Here is a 27,173-nt window from a genome sequence, read left to right on the forward strand (position 1 = left end):
TGATAAAAGACTTCTTGGTATTTTTGAGAAAAAAATTCTTAGAAAGATTTTTGGGGCCGTAAATGAAAATGGGCTATGGCGTCGAAGATACAACTTTGAACTGTATCAGTTATACACCGATCCAGATATTGTGAAGTTTGTTAAAGTGCAGAGACTTAGGTGGGCTGGACACATTGCTAGGATGTCAGATCACGAATACACGAAGAGATTAACATTTTCACAACCAGAGGGCACAAGAAGCAGAGGACGACCACGAATGAGATGGATTGATGATGTGGAAGAAGACCCACAGATTCTAGGGGTTAGAAGATGGAGGGAAGTTGCCAGGAATCGACAGGAGTGGCGACTTCTTTGTGAGCAGGCCAAGATCCACAACGGATTGTCGAGCCACTTATGATGATGATGATACAATAAATTCTTTTCAGATAAATTAGCGTCTGCGTCGTTTGCACCCTTGAGCCATAGGACCTCAGTTAAGTATGGTAAGTACATTTATTTTATTTTACTTTTTGTTTCAGTAGGAGTCTTTTCGAGAATAGACGAAATTCTAAAATAAATCTTTTGGAATAAAAAAATCAAAAAAATCATGTTGCAGTGTTTGAAGTTGTTTCACTTTTTAACAAAATATTAGCAAATATTTTCGATAAAATGCTACATATGCAAGTTTACACAGTGGGTATAATTGGTTAACCAGATTCATTCAATAGGACAGATCCTTAATAAACATTAGAATTTAACATTAAAACCCTTAACCTATTTGTTGACTTCAATGCCGCATATGATAGTGTTTAAAGAAGAGCACTATAATAATCAATGTGTATGTTTGGTATACCAGAAAAGCTTATGCGATTAACGAGAATGACAATGTTTAACTTAAAAGCAAATGTTAAGATACAGGAAGAGAATTCTCGATCCTTTGAGATTAAGGAGAGACTCAAGACAAGGTGATGCCCTGGCTTGCCTCCCTATTTAATATTGTCTGAAAAATATAGTCCGAGAGTCACGAATTAGAGATATTTTCTAGCATTGGAAACGGCGGCGAAACAGTTTTTTATAGTCGTCATCGAGGACAAAACTAAGTAGATGTTGGTTACTAAGGATCCTATACCAAATTAGAAACGGGATGCAGTTTGTGAAAGTCATATCATTAAACGTGTTGACAGCTTCACATACCTTGGATCGTTGGTGACTACTACCCTAGTGCGCCTTTGTTACCATCTATCCATAAAAAAAGTTTACGCTGAAACATTTTTTAAACCTTTACCCAAAGAAGATGCTGCTACCGTTCCCCTAAAAAATTGCTGCAGATTTCGAAATTTGATTGACTTATTGGTGCAAAGACCAACTGAGTATGCGGTTTTTGCAAATTACAATTCGTATCAAATATCAAATAATAATAGCTCGAAAATGGTACTCAGAGTTTTATTTTAACCCGTTCGCTGCCGCGAAAAAAGTAGGTATACTTTATTTTAGGGGCCAGTATACTTTTTTATACTTTATGTTATTTTTATTTTTACTTTATTTTAGGGGCATATCACATACAAACAAAACTTTGTATGGTAAGCTTATCATTTGTGGAAATAATAGGCTTCACAGGAGGAAAAAAAATCGACCACTTAAGTGGCCGGCGGCACTGACCACAAATTTTATAAAAATATTATTGTCAATATTTATACAAATAAAAAAAATTTATTAGGAAAGTATAAAAATAAGAACACAAAATAGGAGCGTAGTATCAAAAATAGCTTAAGTTAAAAAAAAAATATAAAAAAATAAAATTTTTTTTTTTTTCAAAATGGCACATACATTTAGTCCAAAAAATCATGTTAGTTCAATAACTGTTTAATTTCATAACCAGAAGACATACATTACAAACTATGATATTTGTCGACACATTCTGGACACAGCCCTTGTTTTTCATCGCATTCGTTGCACTGGAACATTGTGCGTTTTCGTCCTTTTCTGTCTTTGATGCATTGGCGACACCTTTTTTGCTTTATTCTATTGTAATTGTTTTTATCTTAATGTTTCAGTTATTTTACTAAGAGTGTGGCTTGGTTGTGTACGTTTATGAGCAATTTCAAGTGGTGGTTTTATTGGTAACAGACCATTTATTATACATAGCCTAAAATCGTACAAAAGCATTTTTTCTCGTCAAAGTATGCAGTAGATAGTTTTGAAGCACTCAACATAAGAATTTGGACTGTATGAATAAAGAGTTTCTTGTACCATCTGTTGGTTTTCCTTTCGCAAGTGTAGTACGATAACAGTTGATCTTGGTGATCAATTCCGGATATATACTTGTTATATTCCATAATAGCCATAGGTTTTCGAACTTCTTGCCCTCTTTTGTTGTTAATACTCGAAATTGTTCTTTATAATGCGAAGTTATATACATTACCTCGCGCTTGTCCTTCAATTTACCCACATGTATGCCATCTTTAAAGAAAGACATATTTTCTCCTTTTTATAACTTCTTCGAAACTTTTTAAGGATTCTCTTTTAAGTTGTCCATTAACGTCCCAGTGCTATAAGTTTTTCTATTGAGAAGAATAGCAGAAAGCCCACAGCTGTTGTAGTAATTGTCCATATACAGGGCATGGCCATTATCTAATAAGCCTTCCATTAAATTCATGACGACTTTTGAAGCGTGTCCCGTACCGCTTACCTCTGCATCATTTGCCCCTATATAAACGCGAAATCTGAGCACCGTTCCGTTTGACTTTGAAAACATATACAGTTTTATTCCGTAATTGTGTCGTTTGTTTTTAATATATTGTCGAAAATCCAATCGACTTCGTCACAGCATCATGCTCTCATCTAAAGAAAGTTCTCTTCCCGTATAATATATGGTTTCCATTTTACCATTAAAGTACTCTAGTACACGTCTAATTTTTCTTAGAACATCTTTATTGCATTCACTAGCCTCATCATCTTCGGAGTAAAACTGAAGACATCTCAAAATTAATAAAAACCTATTTCTACTCATGTGTTCACAAAAAATCGGTAAATTAAATAGTCTATCTGTTTTCCAATAGTCTTGTATTCTAAATAACTGAAATATTTCATGTGGAACAGAAGACCAAGAAAAACTCTAAATTCATTAATTGTTAATTCTTTCTCCAAGAAGCAATACGCGACTTGTCTCCATTACTCTTGGATAAAACAGCACAACATTTTTATTGTCTCTTCAACTACATAATTTAAAAACTCAAGGTCAAATAATAAGGAAAAATCCATTGGACTATTATCTGGATGAGGAACTAACAACTTTTGTTTTCTTGTGAAATTCAATATTTTCAAGTCATTTGGAGCTTGTGAATTTTCTGTCCAATTCGGTTCCGCCGTGCGAGTGGATGGCTTTTGTACTCGAAAGTTCACCTGCCTCACTAAATCACCATTATCCGACTGTTGTACCTCTTCCTCTTCTTCAGAACTCGAGTCATAACCAGATAATTCATATTCTGACCCACTAGACAAAAAAGGTTCATCTTCACTTGGCGAACGATTGACTAGATCTTCCAGTTCATCAATCGTCAGTGTCCGATTTTGTTGCTTGGCTTTTTGGGTTGTGAAGGCCCAGATTTATTTTCTGAACTCATTGTTGCACTATAAGACTGGTTCCAATTATGAAATAAAAAAGTTCTATACTAAAACAGCCGATAACCAACAAAAACTATACTGTACTATATCTAAAATTTTAACTGCCCTTCCAAAAAAATATAAAATTCTTCTAAAACACTTCTTTGTCACGTCAAAATGAAAAGCACATTTCTACTGTTAATGCCAGCAATCAACTAACTGATTTATGCGGCAAGTACAAAGCGGCCCCGTCGTGGCGTGGTCGGTTGCACAGGCGAACATAGCCGAGCGGCCAGTTAAGTGGCCGGCGGCATCGAATGGGTTAAGGTTAGTTGCGAGTTGCGTCTTACCGCAGCCTTGAAAACAATTTTTACGATTAGGGCGCCGTTACTATCAGTATCCGCTGATTATGTTATATTTAAGAATATTTTATCGCACAATTAGCCTAAAATATACAGGTGCAGTTTACTGAGCTCGCCAACTTCATTATACTAGAAGTGGGTGCGGACTTTTGCGTCCCAGAATCCTTCATTATGAAGCCAGTAGATAAAACAAACAGCGGTAGTATACTTTGGGCTTTGGGGTAAAATATTAAGGGCCAACTACTAAATAACAATAGAATATAGAATACGGTATACCCAATAGCTGTGAATTTCAGAGTGTAACACACGGATTTAATTTAGCAGTCATAGTTTTTGGGCCTCTAAATTGACAGCCATTATGTATGTGGTTTTAATTTACGACTTATTATTCTGCCCTCCTAACCTAAAAGGGCGTATCTCAAGGAAAGACAACTATAGGGAACCAGCATTTTAGTAAATCCACTAACCTCACTCACTTCCCCCCTTTCATTTACATTTTTAAAAGTGGTTATAAACAAGTTCATGTGTATATTTTATAATTATATTGTCATCGTTTGAAAATGATTTGTGGTTATTTATTTTTATGAGATACCTCTATTTGGCTAAGGATCAGCCTTAAAAGTAAAAGACTTATCAATTTTTTTTTTTTTTTTGGCTTAGACTTATCATCATACAGCCAGACACAAAAGGACTAAGACAGTCATCATTATAATTTTTACCTAAAAAGACTTATCTAAAAAATGTAAGACTATCTTTATTAGATGTTTTCTTAAAAAATACATCTACTAATTAGAAATTAATCTAAAACTTTTTATTATTGTAGTTTTATAAAATATTGCTTCTAATTTATTAAAAATATTGTTTCTTACCTTTTCATTGACTAAAACAACAAGGTATAGCAATTCTCAAGGTTTAAAATACATCAAACACATTTATTTAGATGTATGATGAAATAATGAATTTATTCCTCTTTTTATTGAAATATAACTCAAACTATACCTTTTTATATAAACATAACTAAGTAAGTAATAATAAGTAATATGAAATATTTATCAAACGCAACACAACTGTTAAACTTTTATTTCAACAAAAAACTTAAACTATACATACCTATAATCAATTATTATTTGATTTCAATTCTCTGCAATGTTTTCCCAAAACTTACCCCTATTCTTTTCCATTAACCCTAGATTTTAATAATATTCTTATTTTTTCCGTAGAAATTCCACAAAATTTTGTTTGCATTTTTGGTCTTGGTAAATTGTTAGTTTTTTTATTTCTGCACTTAAAAAATCGAGTTCAATAAATTCCTGGTCACCAAAATCATTTTTGAATTTCCTTGTCTTATGATCTCTTGTAAATATCACTTCTAACATATCGTGTAGATATGGTCTAGGCATTGTGTTACTTAACTTATCTTTTGAGTAATAATCTTGCCACTGATAAAAGTTCCTCATCTCCATTTGATGTGCTTCAGGTTTTGATGACACCCTTTTCACAACACAAATAAAATCTTGGAAATCGTAGAGTTTGTTTCCCATTTTTTGCGTTGATTGTTCTACTCTATGATGAAAAGAATCTGCTATCGTGAATGTATGTCCTGGTTCAAAATACATAAGAACAATTTCAGAAGTAACAATTTCTTCTGAGTTAAGTATGTGCAAAAAAAAGGAAAACAAAGACCAATTTTTATTCTTCGCAGTGCAGTTATCAAGCTAGATAGTAACACGTTTAGTATCTCTTTTTGACAGAAAAATTAATTAAAAGTGCTGATGAGCTCATCCTTGCTTTTTCCAAACATGCCCTCATACCACAAGGCAGCAAAGGATTTACACTGCTTTTGTTTTTTGCCAATTGGAACAAAACTATCATTGTACACAACAATTCTATGTAAATGCATAAATGCTGCAGCTTTAAACATGTCCAAACGTGGCAACGTTATAACTTTTTCCATATCCGCGCAACATACTATATAATCTAAGTGTACGTCTTAATTTTTGTCATTGACATACTGTAAACGGGATTTGTCAGCTCTGTCTTTATGTTTTTTTCCACTTTTTACACATTTAACACGATTCATCTATATTTTCTTTTGTGAGTAAGCTGTTACTGAATTAAAATTCTTTACACAACTCGCACTCTTCATGTCCCAACTTAACTATAGAAACATCCATTCTCTTTGCAATGACTCGATACTTTTCGTTATATCATCATAATTAAGTATAAAATCATTATATATGGAAACAAATGATAAATCACTTGCTAGATACAACCTATTAGGGGCATGTTCTCTTATATAATGTGAAATGGTAGGTTTGAAAGAGTTAATATGAGTTTTAATACGTTCATCATCTATTTTATTTCTAGGTTTCTTCAGACACCTTTTGTTCTTAGCTGGGACCACTGAGTTCTTAGCTTTTTTAGAACATTTCTTCAAACCTTGTCATTATTCTTTTTATACTCAAGAATGGTTAAAAAGAATAACTTTCAAACCGTTTGGGCTGTACCGTCATTTTCTTTTAGTGAGTACTTAAATGAGTGCTTTCGTTTAAAGCCATTATTATTTTGTACAGTTCTTTGTTTAATGGGTATCTCAGAAAGGTTATGGAGTATAAAAGATTGTCTCTCAGATTTGTCAAATTTGTGAATTCTCCACAACCAACTTTAACACCATGTTTTTTGGGCTTAAGCATCAAATAACTTATTTAATAAGTGAATAATGTTTACCTGAAGACTGTATATTAGAGTGTCTATAAGAGAGTAGTAAAAACAAATCAGAAGCCAAGGAACTGATTCTCAACTACACACTTAATTATTATAGGTTTATAAACAAATTTTAAATCAGCTATTAAACACGTGCACATTCATTCACTCCGTAAGTATACACTTTTCAACTGATTTACTTAGCAGTTTGGACGCATAAATATGTTTAGATATGTCTATTTTCCTTCTCACAGCTGACCATTCAGTTTGTGCATCAGGTAGCGAAATAGCCGCATCTCAGAGTTACGATCTTTATGCTAAGTAAAATGAGATATGGTAAATTTGCTTAGAATTTTATAACTTTTTTTAGATACGTCTTTTTTAATAAGTGATTTTGAAGTACTTTGACTTGAGATATGGCTTTTTTGCTTGATATGTAGATGAGGAAGTTGTTTAAAAATTACATTGCCACCAAAATCTCATTTTCAAAAAAAATTGAGATACGCCCTTTTTGCTTAGGAGGGCAGTATTTTTTGCAGCTATTACGTGTAAAAATTTAATTAAACACTTTGTTTTTGAAACCCTAAATTTGCAGAAACATCGAATTTTTTTTCGGCCACTCACTATTTTTAAATTCCGACAAAATTAAATGAAAATACAATAAAATTAGCCTTTTAGCTATCTCGTTTATTGCCTTCAAGACGCAAAGCTTAGTTTGCGTCTACGATAATCTAGATTATAGAATGCACTAAATAATCTAAAATTAAATTATTGAAGATAAAGGTTCATAAGTCAAATGCAATTAATTGAGTTGATACAAATAAAAGTTAGTTCATTTGTTACTGTAAACTTATTTGGATTTGGGGTAAATGCTAGTTAAAAAAACTGCTTAAAATTGATCATTAAAAATAACATATTTTCCAATATTATGGTTTTTTCGTTTCTGGTCAGAAAAAAATCAAAGAAATGTCATAATTATATTTTACTTTTGATCTAGTAGACCTGTTTTTTAAAAGGACACTAAAATTTACTTTGTCAAAGTCCAACCAATAAACCAGCATATTAGTCTTATGTTTCCAACATTGTAAGAACTAATTTCAGTTAAATTATTTTAGTACCATTACTAGGTCCTATATATCCTTCAAATAAATAAAATATGTATTTCTTTTGTTTTAGCTACACGACCTTCACATTGGTATGTTTCTGACCATAGCCGTGGTAAGCAATTAATTCAAAATTATTTTTTTTTTAATTTTTCTATATCTTAAATAAAAGTTAAGTTTTTGTTTGCTTTTTCTAAAGCTGTTTCCAGCTCCAACGTCAACTATTCCTTATGGTAAAGAAATGATTATTAAATCATATATGTATATCAAATATAAAGGTTCCAAAACTGTTTTTTTGCATTATATGTTAAATATTAATTATATGGAATTAAGCTTTCTGAATATGTTAATCACCAAAGGGAACACGGGATATGCAACCAAAATTTACAGAAAACCAACCCACACCAACAGATATTTAAATTAACACTCAAACGTCAACGTAAATATCAAAAAAGGAATAATAAAATCATGATAAATAAAACACCTGCTCCAATGACAATGCATTTCAGGAATAAAAAATCTGCTAACAAAGGTTTTAACCAAAAATTACTACCGATTATTTATAAACAAGCAATTTTACAAGATTGAAAAACGGAAACAACAAATCACCACAAGCAACCCAGAAACAGTCACAAAAAGGGATTTAAAGATGACCGTATGTAAAGAGCTTATCAGAAAAAATAAAAAGGATAGGAAATCAACACGTCACAACATTTAAAACAGTCAACACACTGAGCTCTTTCTTTTTCAAAACCAAAACTAACAACACAGAAGAAAGATCAAAGAACTGCATCTATAAAGTACCCTGTAAGTGCAACAATTGATATGGGAGAGAAACCGCAAGACCAATAAGTGTCAGGATAAATGAGCACGAAACATACATCAAGAACGAGCACAGAGTACAACGAAAAGATGCATCAGTAATCATGAAAGAAACAGATCTGAAAAAACAAATTTCAAAGAAGCAGCTTTCATCACACTTAGTATAAAAAAAATGTGTGAATATTCATTAGCGGAATGTGACAGGCTTTGGTTGCCAATACTAAAAAAAAGAAATTAACAATAAGAACCTAAAAACACTGGGGGATTAAAGGAAGTCCCAGACAATTATACATAATAATAATAATATCCAACACACAATACACAAACATATAATTTACATAAACAAACATTAGATAGACGACTAATACAGAAAAAACACATAGAACAGTTTGAGTGTGATATTCCGAAGGTAAAAATACCATCCTCGGATTTGTTTAACAAAAAACAGGCTATTGCCTAAGAAATTAAAGCCAAGTTAGTCAACTTTAAATTTTCTTCTAAAATCTATTAAAACTTGTTAGTTTTACATTTTTGAAAAATTTTTTAAAATAATTTTTGTAAAACGATTCACAGAGTGGAAATCAAAACTTTGACTACAGTCAATTGTGGCTCAATCTCATATAAAGATAAAATTTAGGTCAATACAATATTTGTGACTATTTAAAAAAATTCAAAATCTTTGCATTATTGCTGTTTAACTTATGGTAGAGAAGACACAAGTAACAACAAATAAAATACCTGAAAATATTAATGTCTTTTATAATTTTAAAAACTTCATTAAAAATGGACTGCTCCATTTAGATCCTTAAGATCCTTAGACTTCCAATAGATCGTTTAATTTTTTTTAAATTGATCTGCCGAATATAATTAAGTGTATGGAGCTGTAAAATAAAAAAAGCAGGAGAACATAATCAAGAGAAACAAATTCAAAAGAAAACAAATGGTACCACCTTATTTTCTATCATTTGCTGAATGTGGCTAAATTAATGATTGACTTTTAGATAGGCAAATAAAAAAACAAATTATAAAAACTAAAAAGATTATACCACTGCTGAATTTTAAAAAAATTCTAGCTGAAAAACTAACTAACAGTGGTGTTTTACAAAAAAAAGTAGGATGGCCTAGGTAGAACTTCCACACCCAAACAACTATTCAAAAGAAGATACATTGGACGTAGATCCAATATAGATGTACAGTAAAAGATGTAAGATGATAAATTGGAAAGGAAAATCAAGGGTCTAGTGTGAAAAATGTAAGGTGCATTTATGCTTTCATTCTAAACGTAGTAACTGTTTTAAGAAGTTTCACATTTTGGAATAGTTTATTACTGACAATACATCGATCTAATGTGTATGTCAATTGGTTCTAATACTAGTTTTTATACATAATGTTCCCAAATGAGTGCACATTTTTTTTCTACAACCGAACCAGTTTAAAAAAATTAAAATGGTGAATTCTACATACATCTTCTAAAGTAATTTAATATAATTTACTAATAGAGGGTTAAATAATATAATCATACTATATCTTATATAGTAAATTCTTTTATCTGAAGTATAGATTTATCTTGTAGTATATTGTATATTTTTTTTACAGTAAAACCTAAAATTGAGGATAAATTACCTTGGCTAGCAACAGCTATGAATTCCAATAGGACGATTACTTTACCAGATGGTAAGTTTTGCATTATTTACTTATACAAATAATAAAACATCAATAAATATTTCTATATTTTTGTTAAAATCTATATTTAAAATAGCGTTACATCTAGTTTTGTTATTGACATGCAATGTTTTAGTGTAATCTTAAAGTAAATATTATTTGTCGTTTTCATAATTCCAAGCCAGCCCATATTTTTTTCTGCTTCCCACCACACTCACTTAGGTTAGACTTTTGTTAATACCCAGTTATTGGTACCTTTGACTTGTTTGTGTGTTTTGTTCTCGCTTATTATTTGACTTCGTACTTCCATCTCAAGATCTTGAAATAATTATGTTTCTATAGTCAACTATTTAACTATCATGTATTAATTGATAATTCCTTTATTGAGAGCTACATTATCTTTACAAAAAGTCTTTATTATATCGGAATGACTTAATACTTCTAGCGAGTACCGTGTGATATGTTTACCTACTTTACGTTTTTGTGTTCTGATCCAAAACCTCGCCCAGTAAAGGTCAACGAAAATACCATTGTTGCTAGCATGCCACAATTCTTCGAGGGTGTATCTACCAGGGGAATGTATCTTCTTCAGTAGATTTTTCATATTATGAACTTCATTGCAGGTACATAGTACTTACTTTATCGTGTCCGGATATGTCATTCATAAAATTTCGGCCCAGTATCGGGCTACGTCGGTTCCATCTTTGTTGGCGAGCCACAAATCTTTAAGGGTATATCGATGAGGACAGTTTCTGCATGTACGAATATGTTCGATATTCTTTATTTCTCCACAGTCACAGTTCACATAATCTTGTCTATTTTTCGCTAATTTCCCATGTTTGATTTTACTGGAGCGACCTCCGTTCTTATCCTATTCATAGTTTTCCAAGTTTTAAATTCTAGAGACTGGCCGGTTCATTGAACCCGAGGGAGAGGAAAATACTCAGATTGTTTATCCTACACTGTCCTAAGGAAGCTTATCCTGGAACTTACTCGCTTTCGTGGTGTTCGAGCTTTGTATAGGGCATGCTGCTCGTCCGCGATCTGTTTAGTTTTCTCCATATGCTCTGCAACGCCCCTGCGTGTTATGTGTTCTGCAAAACCCGCTGCTTTATAAATTTTTGAGAGTGGCGTTGGTTTCATGCACTCCGTTACTACCTACCCTGCATGTCTCATTTAGCGTAGTATTAACTGGTTTGTTGTGGGCAAATCTGCCCCAAACGGGGCACGCATATTCAGCAGTTGAGAAATACAGTGTCTGTGCCGTTGTTCTTAAAACGCCAGGACGTGCACTCCATTTACTTCCTGTTAGCTTTTTAAGTATGCTGTTCTTAGTTGTTACTTTCCCTTTCGTTTTTATGCAATATTGTCTGTAATTTAGGGATTGGTCCAGAGTTACTCTTATCCAGAGGATTGGTCCAGAGTTATCTTTATACCTTGTGCATTTTTTGTTCCCACAGATGGTACTATGGTTTAAGTTTTCACAAATAGCGCGCTCCCATGCTTATTGTGTGGTATCTCCGCAATCAGTTTCATACCGGAGACTTTCGATCTCGCTTCAGTTAGGTCTCTGTGGGTTTCCTGGATCCACAATACCTCATATTTCGTGTTCTTGCAGAACTCTGATAAAATGTCTTGTTTGGCTGTAGTGATGCTTTTGACATTTATGCTCGCTTCTGTCAGTGTTGGCTCTGAGAAGAACCGTTGGGGCTTGATGTTTGTCATCTGATTTGGTTTGGTCCAGTGTTGGAATGATTAGCTATCTACTAGTAGATGTTTCCAGGGAACGCCCTCAATAGTGTTTACTTTGTATTTAATGTAGCAATATTAATCTCGTGGAGGCTCCCTCCTTGTTCTTCTGTATGTACATAGTGACTCATATGCGTTGATCCTACTTACCCCACCTGATTTATTTTTCTTGACAGGGGCAACACCTGTTCTCATTTTGTTTAGCGACTTCCATGCTCTTTAGCCAAGGTGTGTGATGCCAGGACTATCTTGGCGTAGCGAATAGTCGTTAAGTGGCTCTACTTGAGTTGTCGTTACGGGACCATTTTTTACCTTCGCCTAGACTGTTTATATAGTGGGGCTTCATATAGTGAGTGTATTGCAGATCACTTGTTTGAAATTTTTTGATAGGTTCTGCTGCCCTTTGTCGTGTTTGTCAACGGGCGAAGCCCGCGGCTCTATAGAAGGATGGAAGGGATTGCTTTACAGTGGGTAGATTTTGCTTCACAAAAATTAAATTGTCATTAATTTTTTTTTTTAAATTTTAGTACTTTAAAAATCAGACTCTGTTGATAAAACACCAAAAAATATTAATAAATAATACATTCTGAGCCGCCACTAAAACCACGTCGGAGCATCTGTTATGGTTATAAAACTAATTTGAACCAAACCTTTCTGAACATCTGAATTATTTATTATTTTATTTTGCTACTTCTAACTAAAAGGGTTTTTCTAGTCGGTTATAAAACATTTTATTGCTTTTCAAACTAACAGAACTCGAAAGCCACAAAATATCGTAAAATCTTTCCTCGCGTAAAAATTACTCTAAAAAAATAGTTTCCTTTTAAAAATCTGCAAAGATTGAAGTTGATCTGTAGAGTAGCACAGCTTGTGCTGTTGTTTCAAGAAATGTAGGTTTTGCGCCCAATCGACAATCTGCTAGTTTTCTAATGATATATATATATATATATATATATATATATATATATATATATATATATATATATATATATATATATGTATATATATAGTCTTTTCAGTACCACTCAGATCTATTTTGAGCAGGATGTGGGCTTTAGGGTTATTCCCATTCACGATACCTTCAGCTCACGATTTGCGTCCTTGTTTTTAAGGTAAAAGGCATAAATTTTAGTTTTATTTGGGTTTCATTTTAGGGAGTTAGGCTTAGCTGCTATTTTACAAGTCTTATCTTGAATAGCTATGACCAGATCGTCATATAAAAAGTGTTTTGAGTAGGCAGGGTGGGTGGATGATTGATATAAAAATTGAACAGCATTAGTGCAAGTACACTTCCTTGGGGCAAGCTATTTTTTTGGTTTCTCCACCTGCTCTTCTTAGCATTTAAAGTGACAAAGAACTAGGTGTTCTGCAGTACAGGCACGATGAGCTATGTTAGATTAATATCTAGTGATTTTCAAGATCTTTGATAAGAGCACTTTGTAGTTTAAAGTGTCATATGCCACCCACAAATCATCCAGTGTCACTCCGGTAATCTCTTTTTGCCCGTTTTCACTCTCTAAGGACTAAGTGAATGCAAGTGTTTGAGCATGATTTTCCGGGCCCGAATCCGACTTGCTGTGGGTTTAGATTTTGTTTGTTAGTCTTTTTGATGCATTCCGTTATCATTCTTTCAAACAGCGTAAACCAGTGGAAAATTAATACACAATATGTTTCTAGCCACAATTAATTTCATTGTAAAAATCTGGTCTGTTATCAGTTTAGATCTATTATATTTAAAATATATAAGCTTTAGCTTAATATTCACCTAATTATTATAAGATATACTCTGTTTCAGGTGTTTTTGAACTGGGAGATAGCAACCTTGTTAATTATGCTCACAGTGCTTGTCCAAAAACCCCACAAGGGGTTGAAGGTGAATGTGTTTTAATTAAAGATTGCCCGACAGTTTTACCTTATTTGACCGACTTAGCAGCATACACGAAATACTTTTGTCCAGTAGAAACAAAGTGAGTATTTTTTAATTTTTAAAATATTGTTTAGCAATATTTTTTTGCAAATTTTAAAATCTCCAATATATTATAGTAAATAATGATGCAGTCTAATATATCAATTTTTATTGCAGGTATGCTGGCGTGTGCTGTCCCAAAGTATTAAAACTTCCTGCAAGGGGGTTATAATAAATTTGAATTTTTGTAATTAGTATTGTTAAATAAAAATCATATTTTTATATTAAAACATATCATTAATTGGAGTGTTTTACTTTTTAAAGCAGTAACAATAAATTTGTACAAAATAAAACATTAATTATTTAAAGTTGCTTGATGATAATAATTACAGATAATGAGACAAACAACCCTTATCGTAATAACTTATGTACAAAACTGAAACCTTTTTTTTGTTAAGATTATGGATAAAGTTAAAAAAAATAATTTTAATCTACAAACCATTATTACGTGATAAAGCAGAATTAAAAACAGACATATTAAACTAGACCGAAAAATCAATCAAAAACAAATAAAAACACTGTTTGTTAAACGAGTTACTAGCGAAATAACTACTTTCCCACTTACTAATAAACAGTGTGGGGTAAAAGATTGGGAACGTGGTGAGGCATCTTGTTATTCACAAGAGTAAAACGTTGGTCTCAAAAGCAAAAAAAGTAAACGATATCGGTATCCAAACGAGGATACTACGTTAAGCAAAGATATGCCTTGTATGCTCAGTTAATTTAGAAGGAATACTTTTTTGAATTTAATTTTTTGATACCCGAATGACTATATTTAAAGCATGCTTTGATAACAATATCAATGCTTTATCTTTGATACATACTTTTTACTAAAATAAAGTTTTATCTTAAAGTTTTTTGTAAAGGAACCAAGTTATAAAGACTGGCAGGTAAAGAAAGGTTTAGTTATTATTACTCAGTCTCATTGTATTCAGGGTAAGAAAATACCTTGAGTTCGAAGACATTAAAATTATCACCATATTAGCGATTTTGATAGGGTAAAATTTTTGCCTATAAAGTTATGGGTTTGTCGTATCGTAAAATTGGCTGTCGTGTTAAACAAAGGTAGAGGAATAAGAAGAAGACCAACTAATCAACCAAGGCGTACCACAGAGCATTAAGATAGGCGCTTTAGACTACTGGATCTGTCAGACCGTTTTACTACTACGCGTTAAATCGCTTACCCATGATCATATTGAATTTATAAGAGAAATAAAATAGCATCAATCAATAAAAAAAACTTTAGTTTTAAAAATTATAAGATTTAAAATTAAACATGAGTTATCCGTATTTCATAAACCCACCCATATTGACACAACTATACGTAATTTATCATTCTATAATATTTTATCCTACAGATTATAAAAAAGTAACCTACCATAGTATGTAAAATCATTTAACGGAAATTTCATGGTCAAAAAATAACTCTAGAATAGAGTAATAATAAATATGATAGAATGATAGAATTTTAAACTAAAACTGCATAAGTCTTTTCGCTGCCAAAGAAAAACCCATTCCTATTTTTTTCGGTAGCCTACACATTCAAAATATTAACAAAAATAGCCAAACACATAAAAAAGAAATAACACCAGCTTTTAGAACAAACATAAGTTAAGCAAATTAATTATTAAATACGAGAGCCAAAAAATAACACAGTGGTATATACAAACTTACATTTAGTACGTATCCAAAAACATACATCGGCCAAACTGGTAGAACCTTTAACAAACGTATAGCAGAACACAAAAGACCTTTTTATAATGGAAAAACAGACTCTTCGTACATACTTCACCTGCTTGATTATATTTAGTCAGGTGGATAATTTCAAATTCCCGATATACAAAATAAAGGAATGAAACTATCTTTATTGTTCTTTATTAGAATCTATGGCAATTTATACATTAAAAATAATTCCGAATAGTCAGCTTGACAAACAGCTCTTCCCTCCTCAACTTATTTAGATAAAGACCATAAAGTGTAGACGCATAATAAAAATGTATCAGTTAATAAAGATACAGCCGAAATAGGTGTTGTGAAAATAAGTTGTATTTAATTTTGTGGAAGTTATAGAAAACAAAAGTTTCCATTGGTTTATTATAATTATATTCTATCATTACCTGATCAGCGTTCGTCCAAAACGCCCAATACTGATATCACTAATAGCGATTCAGGTGTTTTACAATTTATTGGCATAAGGACAACACCGATTGAAAAATTCAAAAACTTATATTACTTAATGCAATTTTATATTATTTGTAATTTTTATTCAATATGGTATATCAGGTACTTTGTTTAATGTGAATTTGAACGAAATTGACATCAGAAAAGTAGTAATTTAAGGAAAAGAGTAACAAAAGAGACAATTCGGTCCGAGACCCTATTTTTTTTTTTCATTTTTGAATTTTTCATCGTTCTCTAATTTTCAATCCTCTCCAACGTACTTTGCTAATTAAAAGTAAAAAGTCCATAACAAACAATAATGAGTAATCAGAAATTGCATTCTTAGTTTAAATAAAATAGTAACAACAAACTGTGAGAAAACATTTTGCAATATTATTTTGAATTTTTTAAAACGTGCATATCCGAAATGTATTTTATGTTGTACCATATGTGCATTTCGTGGCCGTTTACTATCTTGGGCTAATATATTTAAGTTATTTTAGTAAGTACAAAAACAATTAGCTATCAAAATGATAAAAACTTAATGCTATAATTTAAATAACGAATAAAATATTCTTTTTATATATAAAAATCAGGAACTTTTGACATATCTTTTTGTCTGTGTAAGGTCATTCCCGTTATTTACAGCAAATTCTAAACAAAAGGCAGAGAATATTTGTGTTTTCATCCTACTGCTAGCATATTTTCGGCCTTTGTTTACAAATTTTACCTGGGCTGACATCCCTCACACATAAATATATTTCCCTTTCGTATCAGTAGTGTTTGTTGGGAGTTTATTTTAGTCCTGTTGCTTACAGTCAGAAAAGTAAATATTGCTAAGCATGTAAATAATTATTAAATTTTACATTTACAAACAAAAGTTGTTTAATATATATGTAGATAACAAATTTCGTTAAATATTTAACAGAGACAATGTACAAAATAATGTAACAGCAAAAAAGAAACCTGAAAGGGTCGTTTATTTGGGAATTTAAAATTTAGCAACCAATAAAACATTTAAAAGGTACATAATACTTTTTACTATTTTATTGCTTCATAAATATACGTGTATGAGTGTGTAGAGAGAGATGGCATTACACCAAGAATCTTTTTGCTACAGAAAATTGTTATAAGGATGTTTAGATTTTTATCTTAGAGTCGTTTATAAACTTAATTAGAATATTATATATAGATTTGTCAGAATAAAATAACGGATTGCTGTATAACTGGTAAACTAATGTTAAGATCGAATAAACCTAAATATAGACTTCGAGTCTGTTCCCTATGATTAAGACACTCGAAAAATAAGCGGTCCGATAAATTTATTATTACACGAACAAAACTGAATTTCATAGATTTCAATCCTATGCAGATGCTCTGGAAAGGGGCCTAGTTAATTTTTAAACGAGTAATCAACGAGGAATATACTTAATTAAAGTTAAATTTAAAATGGGGAACACATGAGATTTAGCAGAAAAACGACAAAAGATAATCCAATTTTAACGGAGTATTACTAGATGTTATTAATCATCATAAAGTCTTAGGACTGACCTTCGACTTCAGACTTACTTTGAATACACATACAGGAAACGAAAGGCAACTGCTTAAAAAATATTAATATCCTAAAAAGTTTAGCACATTTTCATTGGGGAGCCGACGAAGAGGTATTGCTTACAGTTTACAGATCCATTATTCGCTCCAAAATAGACTATGGTAGTTTTGTCTATATGTCTGCCTCCAAGTCACATCTGAAAGCTGTTGACTCCGTACACAATACGGGTCTTAGGATCTGCTTAGGTGCATTCAGATCTAGCCCAGCTCAAAGTATGTACTGTGAAGCTAACGAACCACCACTCTGATTAAGGAGACAATATCTTCTTTTGTCATATGTAGCTAGCCTATCAGCCAATCCACAAAATCCAGTCTATCAACTAATTTTACAACCAAATAATCTCATTCATCATTCTCAGACCACTAGAGCTGCACAACCCTCTATTGCATACTAAATTCTATTCTCGACGGTTTTGATCTTTCTGCAACTTCACCCTTTTATATCTCTACACATCCTCCGTGGCATAAGCAACTTCCGAATGTCAACACCTCCCTTTGCTCTTTCAATAAACATGATACTTCTAAAGCTATAATTAAACAATTGTTCCTAGACATACTTAATCAAAATCAGTTTCATAAAGTTCTTTATACAGATGCCTCTAAAAATGATGTAGGAGTGGGTAGTGCTGTTGTTTCCTCTTTAAGCACTACAAAACTAATCAAACTTCCTGCCGTTTGTAGTGTATACACTGCAGAACTATACGGTATCGTCGAGGCTTTTCGTATGTTGGAACCAACTGGCCGCAATGTAGCGATTTGCACAGACTCCTTATCATCAATACAAGTAATCAAAAACGTGTTCTCAGATCATCCTCTGGTAAATTTAATACATGACATATATAATAAACTTACGGATCATGGAGTAATTGTCACTAGTGTCTGGGTACCTTCACATGTAGGAGCTGTAGAAAATGATGCTGCAGATGTAGCCGCAAAAGAAGCATGTACTTTGGATATACCTATATCAAATATCCAGTTGCATCATGATATTAAAAAATGTTTGTATATATGACAAATGGCAAGCTAATTGGAACACAACTCCTAGTCACTTACACGATATACAACCAGTTATACCTTCCTTAGAGCTACCACCTATGCCCAGAAGATACAAGGTTATTCTAAGAAGATTAAGACTTGGACATACTCGTCTTACACATGGCTTTCTAATGGCATCTACCAATCCACCTTCATGCGGCCATTGCAGCAGTCTCTTAACAGTCAGACATTTTCTTATAGAATGTCCGCATCTTTCTGCTAAAAGAAAACCACACCAGTTGGGAGATAATATTAAAGAAATGTTAAGTGAAACTCAGAAATTTGTAAACCTGTTTAAATATTTAAAAGACACTCAAGTGCTTAGTAAACTAAAAGTTTATTAATTATGTGTAATGGTTAAATTTGTAAAAAATAAGTACTGTATATTGTCAAATGTAAAATTGTATATACCTTATATTGTATTATACTGTCATCGGGTCAATGACCTCGTAGTCGAGACACGGTAATTAAAATAAAATAAAAAAAACATTTTTTGGTAAGCATGGATGTATAGAAAAGTAAAGGTTTCTTGAAGTCTTCTGAACCTCTTTATATTTTGACATCCATCTTTACCTGTCAATACTCCTGATAATAGAAAAAAGATTTTTAAAGTAGTGAAAGTTTGTAATTTTGGATATCTCAGATGTATTTTTTGCCATACCGCCCACTAATTTGTTTAAAATTACTCCACTCTTTCATTTAACCCAGAGTAAAGTATCTGTTTTTTTTTTGAGAATTTTAATTTATGTAATAATTTTTTGATATCAAGGATAACGAAGTTTTGAAATGTAATACTGGCTGAGAATTTAATACTATTACGATGTAATCACAATAATTAATGACAAACCAAATTAGTGCTTTCTGTATAGAAGGAGCCTCGGCTGTAAAAATTGAACAACATTTAGGAATTCAATATTTCTTAGCATAATTGCTGTTTAAAACAAAAAATGCGAGACCAACATGTTCATCAGTTTCTGATCCATCTGTATAAATTATTGTTAAATCTTCCTCTAATTTGCTCAGTATGGATTTAAATATCAGATTAGTTTTAATTGGTAAGTCTAAATATTAGGGCAATATAATGATCAGTTTGTCTATCAGAACTTTAAGGTCGTGTTCGTAAAAAGAAAATTTTGGAAGCTGTAATGTATAAGATTAAAATAAATTCTTGTTAATAAAAGATTCTGCAAGAGGAGGAGAATTCTATATTCTCCAGTAAAAATTTGTTAAATTTTCTGTCAAATGTAAACCTATTTTGTGAACAATTGTTGTATTAAACGATCTGTATCTTATTAGACGTTTATAAATATATATATATATATATATATATATATATATATATATATATATATATATATATATATATATATATATATATATATATATATATATATATATATATATATATATATATATATATATATATATATATATATATATATATATATATATACAGCAATATATACGTTAGATATTTTAACGAATTCTACTACAACTCACTATGACTAACGTCTTTAAAAAACTTTGTTAAAACAGTACCGACTAAATAACTATTGGTGTAAACGCTAAATTTTTTAAGTTTTTCGTCCACTACTGAACTGAGCGTCTTGTTGGTAAGACTGATCTTGGTCTTACGCAACTCTTAAAAAATAAAATCTATCTATAATATTTTTATATTTGTTAGTTAGAATCATTTTATTCTTTCCGCATCCCTATTGCTACGATACTTACATCCATTAGGTGTTAAAGGTTTTCTGTTTAAATAAATACATTCGGTTTACGTAGCTTAGTTAATGCTTTAGAATTTCCTTCTAATATATTTAACTGAACCAAGAGCCATTTTTCATTACAGATTTCGTTATCTAATTATTATCTTATATTTATCTATCTGTCTATAATCTATACTTATCTATCATTTATACCCTTACCCACCTCCAATGAAGCTACCGATTTAAGTAACGTGGTCTTCATTAAGTATTGGAGAACGAAAAACTTTTTATTATCTATTTTTTCAGCTTTTTACAGAAGCTATTTTTTATGAAGTGTGGCCGATCCATTTACACTTTCTGAACTTTAGTTCATTCAAATACAAACTATTTATTGAAAACATTTGTTAATAATGTCCAGCATTTTATCTATAAGATTTTTTGTCACTTTTGTCGAAGTTTCATATCCGTAGAGTAGAACAAAATTGATGGTCTGGAATAATAGACAAAATGTTTGTCTTTGTGGTATACTGAACAGAGCGCCAAGTGTGGCAAAGCTAAGTTTTTCGTATTCTTATACGAGTATCCTTTTTTTTGCCTCGGTTTTCTGCTATGATATTTTTAAAGTATATCAAATTTTTTACATTTTTATTCTGTCATGTCAGTTAATATTAATAAATAATATTGCCAATAGGCTATTTTCTTGTGGCAAGTTAATACAACTAACTAGTTTTATTGCGAATAAGACACAATTTGACTTTAAAATAAACATGGTTTAAAGTAAAATTGTTGCTGTAAGATAAGAAAAATATAAGGAAGCTTATATTTTACACGTTTTAAATATTATAACAACTAAGCTGCGTTGCTTTAGGATTTTTGATACCTGAAAGTTCCTTATATTTTACGTGTTTTTCCTCAAAATACGTGTCTTAAAAACTAAAAACATGACACTTAAATTTTATGTTTTCTCTAACCTCTAATGGACCGATCTACAAAAATCTTATAGCGACCAAAGCTGTTGCGTTGAGAGAAAGTGGCACAATGTCAATGGAGCTTTCACGAAATCTATAAATATACAACAGTAAATGTGTATCTCTCGTCTTTTTTCCTCTTTACTCTGCTCTTCGGTTCCCCAAAGAACTTGTACACACAATTGTTCGAAATACCGATACGAGTACATACATATCTTTAAATCTTTTCAAGGCCGGTGTCGTTAGGGCGGTTGGAATTCAAATTATTTAGCTAAAAAATGGAGAGTGCGCATGAACATTCACCATATTTTGATAAAATTTGGCAATTTTGAAATTAACTTTTAGTTAATTTTAATTAATTAATATAATTAATAAAAATATTTGAGTTATACAAATCTATAATATAAATAAAAAAGGTATGATGTATTTACATCAAAGGTGTGATAAAAAGAAGCTATTTTCTTGTGGCATCTTACTGAAATTACTATTTTTATTGGGAATAAGCCACAGGGACGCAACTCAACAATATCGGCAATATCAATTTAAAGTTGTCTACTTTAAAATGTATTATATATGTCTGAATTGTCCATATCAATAAATGAATAAAAGTAAACAAAATCAATAACTAGAGCAGCTTTCATCCAAATGTCCAAATTATTTAAAACACCTAATTTCAATTTGAAATTCAAGTTCAGAATTATAGGGTCTTCATATTTCTCATCTCTATATATGGATTAGAGACCTGGACCTTGACTGATGCAACAATACAGACGCTGGAAGCATTCGAGATGTGAAGAGTAATATAGAGATACGGAGAAATAACAAGATGCAATCTGATTTGCTTCTCGAACACTAATAGTTTCATACCAGACATGACATACTGCTTTTCCAGTCTTATTGTCATGTATGATCAAATTGAACAGAATATAATATAGAATATAGTAATAGAAGCTAGTGAACACTAATGAAGGCGGTAAACACTGTTGTAAATCAAATGTATACGCTTGTATCATACTACCATTTTAATACATCTGTGTGTCTTTTTTTTCGACTGGTAATCTTGATCTGCGGTAATTTTATGATTATCATGTTGCGAGGTTATTTCAGTTTAGGTTTGCTTGTCTTGACAAAGTTGAGTTTTCATTTTAAACTTATCACATGTGTAGCATGTATTAACTAGGAATTTTTTGAAACACAACCCCAATTTGTTAAAATCTTGGCTGTGAATTTTTAATTTGAGGTTTATTATACGTGTCACAAAATAGTTGATACATTTTAATGATTGTTAGGTGGTAAGGCAAATTCTTCTTTAATGTATTATTTCTTGTTTAGTGACTTTCATACGACTGAAAAGACAAAATATGCTTTTTTATTTCCTCCCTTTCTTCATCAGGTATTTTATTTTTGAGTACAGATTTTCCACGCATATCTTTAATTTTTGTACCACCTCCTAAAAACCGTTTTTGATTGACATGGTTTTTATAAAATTATAAAAGGTTTCCAGTAAACATCCCCTACAAATAGCTTGACTTAGTCAATTTATTACAACAAAATATTTCTACGTTTCTTCATACGAAATATCTTTAAGTAGCTTTGTCTTCAATCTCTAGTAATGTTGACATGTAAGTAGATTTTTTTTGGTGTATACCCAATAGCAAATATTTATTAAATATCGCTTCTCTCTTAGCCAAAGGAATCCCCTCCTTGCATTTTATGCGACGTCTCAGAAGATATCTCATGGATGTATCAGCCAAAAAAAATTTTAAGTGTTTTATATATGACACCCATTTTTTTTTGGTTTTTTTTTCTTGTGTTTAATGGAGAGACGGCTCTTTTTGGTAACACTGTCGATGAGATTCGTGATTTTTTTTTATAAGTCGATTCATCACTTGAACTTCAATATACTATCTTTATTTCTAAAGCTTGATTATGTGGATCTTATATCGAATGATCACTTGAAAAACCAAATCTCATACAATAAATGTATACCCATGAAGGCCTGATGATATTGAAAGTTCATTTTCAATCAATTCATTGCTTTTGGTTGCTGATTTCGATGTCGTTTGACTTGACCTTGACCAATTAATATACTACAATAAAAAACATATCTTACCCAATCTTTTGTTGGCCAAACCTATTCCTCTGTCTTCTCCCTTCGTTTTATTATATACACAATATACTACCCGCTTGTGGCTTGATAACAAAATCTACGTCTAGACTACCCCAAAATCAAACTCTATTGTTTTCTGCTGTATTAGAAACCAATTTTCCATTCCAATTTCTAAGAAAATTATGTAATTTATTGTTAATCTTTTCTATTTACATTTCCAATCGCTTATAAATAAAATTTTATTTTCCGAAACTCCCAATCGCTTTTTGTTTTGTTTGTTTCGTGAAATTTTTATACCCCACATTTTGACGTTTTATATCTATTGATAATAAATCGTTCGTGGAATCATTTTTAATTATTAAAAACGCACTTTCACTGAAGTACATTAAATTCTTATTTTTACATTAATTTTAAACAGATATGTTATAATCCACAAGGAAACAAAGTTCCTGTATTTGGCTGTATAACATATATTAAAAATTTTTTTGAATAAAATCCTTTATAAAAAGGTATATAAAAAACCCAGTTGGGCTATGTTGCATTGACAAAACGTTTTCGGAATAAATATTTCATCATCAGTGTCAAGTTAATACATGGATGTAGCCACTAAATATGTGGGTAAAAACCCTTTAAAAATTATTAAATAAGATTTGATTTACATTATGTCTAATTTACAGTTAAGATGTTAAAGTTACCGTTGGATTGGTAACATGGCGACATATGACTCTACGTTAGTTGCGAGTCCTGAGACGGTATGTCTACGAGGACTTTGTCAAAGCAACTCTTGCAAAGCAACTCAAAGCAACAGATATGTTATATGTTATATGTGTATATATTATAAATATATGTATATATTGTTATGATGTGTTTTTTGTTTGAATGATGAGCAATGAGTATTTTAATAATATAGGGTTTTTATCGCGGTTCTCAAAGAATTAGTTTGTAAGTACTTTTTAAATTATCTTTATTATAACTATTATGAAACACACATATATATCTAACCTAGCCAATGTAAATTTAAAATAAACTATCTTTAAATTGATATTCTTATAAAACTAATTAAATTCTATAGACAATGTTAAATTTAAACAAACTATCTTCAAAATTGAAATTGTTATGACACTAACTAAATTATATTAACAAAATTTTGTACCTTTCTTTCACTGAATGCCTAAATGAACTGTTTTCCACTAAATATATTCTAATCACCACTGAATGTCTTCGTACTTCGGTTATCCTTGTTTTTGTGAAATTACTTTTTCCAATTATCAGCTTCTACCAATTAAGATATATTTTTCTTCACCAGCATTTATACACCACCAAGCAAACCAGCAAAACAGCATTTATATTTATTCTTCTTTTCAATATACCAATATCCAATTATTATAAGTTGATTTATACTAATCTCCAATCATAATATAATTTTAATTTCTTCCAATATACCTTTTTAATCTTCAATAATTATTTGTGTATAATTATAAATGTGCATTAAAATATATGCCTAATTTTTAATCTTCATTTAACTCACTTTATTAAACAATTGGACTATTTGTAACTGATTCACTGACTCCAACTAACTTTCATATTTCTTACTAAACTTTTCTGACTGACTTCTTGAAAATTCTGAACAATTTACTTCACTAACTAAATGTGTCTACTAACTTTCATACTAAACTGGACTCACAGTAACTGTAACTCATAACTGATCCCTTCTAATCCAAATCACCGGGTATTTATATCTTTTTTTCTGTTCTAGAATCATCTGGCAATAAATCATGTTCCATTTGTTATATTAAATACATGTCTGAATTTTCTGGAACAAACCATTTTGCAAACATGGCCATCTCCGGTGATCCAGAGAATTCCATTCTTTTCTATTAATAATTTTGTTGACATTCAGGCTTTTCAGATCAGAATAAACATTTAAATCATTAAATATATATAAATTAAACATTTTAAACTAACATTATTATTATAACCCCACTTTATATTCGTATTATAATTAATGTCTGTCTGTCAATTTACTGTATAGTTGGTTGCCTATGCACATGGCTCACTTAAATATATTTACAACATTAAACTACAACTTTTTACAATTATTATATGCTAATTTCTTAAAAATGCCCTCACATAAATATATTTTTATTAAATTCTCTAGTATATGACTTCTTAAAATAACCAAATACTTGTTATATCTAAAATTATCTAGTATATAACTTATAAATTAATTTTTTAAACAATATCTTTCTTTCTCCTATATCATATCAATACCCCAAAATAATATTTAAAATAAATAATTTTCTTATTATTTTTTTAAATATTAATTTTCTCATACCTTATTAAATTTAATAAATCAATTTTTTTTTATTTAAAATGTATTAAATACATCCCTGTTCGCTGTCTATGTCAAACTGTCATGTCAAATAAAGCAATGGAAACTACGGAGAAAATAAACAATATAATCTAATCATCTATTTAACAAATCAAGTCTATTGAATAAAATGGATATATCAGTAAGCTGTTAGTGTTAAGTTTATAACCTAGATATATCACTACTTTTTGAAAAATTGTACATTTTTCTTGATTTATTTTTAGTCCAACTTTGTCTAATCTATTTATTATAATTTTTAGGTGTTTCTCAGGATCTTCATCAGTTATGAAAGAATGACTAGAAAAAATCAATATATCATCAATGTAGTGAATTACAAAATGTTCATATTGATCCAAAATATCATGAAGACATCTACATAGAGCACTGCAAAATGATTGAAGTCCAAATGGTACTACTTTGAATTGATATACTACTCCATCTATCTGAAATCCTGTATACTGTCTACTTTTTCTTTCTAGAGGTATTAACCAAAAACTATGCTGTAAATCGATTTTAGTGAAAAATGACATTCCTGTAATTCTTCCTAGTATTCCATCTTCTAACATATTATTAATTGTTTTGTTTACTTCTTCTCTGTATTTATATGGTATTGGGTATGATTTTGTTTTAAAATCTTTTTCTTCTTTAACTTTTATACTATGGATATAATTTTGTGCAATTCTATTTTCTTTATTGACAAGTCCTTTGTGTTGCTGCAATATGGAAACGACTATTGATTTATATTCTTCAGGGCAATTTAAAACTTTTATCATATCTTCTTCTTTACAAATAAAATTATTCTTCATTATGTACTCATTATTCCTTGCTTCCAATTTTACGCACTCCACCTCGTAGGCATCAATCTGCTTAAAATTTCCATCCTTAAATATTCACTACAATAATTATTCTTTACATTCTTCTGGGATATTTCCCTATCATCAAAATACATTTCTTCTTCATAAACATCATTATTTTCTTTTAATAATATCCTATCAACTCTTATTCCTTCTTCTACCTCATCTTTCTGCATAAATTTAATTATTTGCCATTCCAAAGTTACCATTTTTTCTTCAAAATCTATCTTTACTTTCTTCTTTTCCAATTCATCATTTCCCATTAATATATCAACACATAAATCCTTGACAATAAATCCTTGCATATTAATTTCTTTATTAAGAATATTGTAGAACACCGGGGGATTTTATCTTCTCCTCCTGACGTGTTGCTCACTCCCTGTTGGGGCAGTACCTTCGATCTGGT

The 27,173-nt window shown here is 30.9% G+C and overlaps 3 protein-coding genes across 6 annotated transcripts in view; 2 read left to right on the forward strand and 1 right to left on the reverse strand.

Moving 5' to 3' along the window:
- LOC140445483 (inter-alpha-trypsin inhibitor heavy chain H4-like) overlaps positions 1-14,190 on the forward strand; it is a 67,939-nt gene extending 53,749 nt beyond the window's left edge. Inside the window, exons 11-16 of one of the 4 annotated variants that reach the window (XM_072537526.1) lie at positions 426-482; positions 7,824-7,865; positions 7,960-7,983; positions 10,169-10,246; positions 13,779-13,950; positions 14,067-14,190. In XM_072537526.1, coding sequence (XP_072393627.1) covers positions 426-482; positions 7,824-7,865; positions 7,960-7,983; positions 10,169-10,246; positions 13,779-13,950; positions 14,067-14,121 — 428 coding nt within the window. In that variant the 3' untranslated portion in view covers positions 14,122-14,190. The remainder of the gene's footprint in view (positions 1-425; positions 483-7,823; positions 7,866-7,959; positions 7,984-10,168; positions 10,247-13,778; positions 13,951-14,066) is intronic. The other 3 variants (XM_072537527.1, XM_072537528.1, XM_072537529.1) reach the window with 3 other exon arrangements.
- Positions 1-27,173, reverse strand: part of LOC140445484 (octopamine receptor beta-2R-like) — an 853,944-nt gene that overhangs the window by 726,104 nt on the left and 100,667 nt on the right. The window lies entirely within an intron of this gene.
- LOC140446451 (uncharacterized) lies at positions 17,837-19,099 on the forward strand. The gene is made up of 3 exons (XM_072539005.1): positions 17,837-17,933; positions 18,272-18,664; positions 18,744-19,099. Exons 1-3 carry the CDS (start codon positions 17,837-17,839, stop codon positions 19,097-19,099), a joined length of 846 nt encoding a protein of 281 aa, XP_072395106.1.

The sequence above is a fragment of the Diabrotica undecimpunctata genome, chromosome 7, assembly GCF_040954645.1.
Source record: "Diabrotica undecimpunctata isolate CICGRU chromosome 7, icDiaUnde3, whole genome shotgun sequence".
NCBI lineage: Eukaryota > Metazoa > Arthropoda > Insecta > Coleoptera > Chrysomelidae > Diabrotica > Diabrotica undecimpunctata.

What these genes read in the sequence shown, in the direction of transcription:
- LOC140446451 (XM_072539005.1), top strand. Translation starts at nt 17,837, where the DNA reads ATGTCTGCCTCCAAGTCACATCTGAAAGCTGTTGACTCCGTACACAAT. An exon ending in CAGATCTAGCCCAGCTCAAA is followed by an intron (nt 17,934 to 18,271) that starts GTATGTACTGTG and finishes AATTGTTCCTAG; the next exon opens with ACATACTTAATCAAAATCAG. An exon ending in TGTAGCCGCAAAAGAAGCAT is followed by an intron (nt 18,665 to 18,743) that starts GTACTTTGGATA and finishes ACAAATGGCAAG; the next exon opens with CTAATTGGAACACAACTCCT.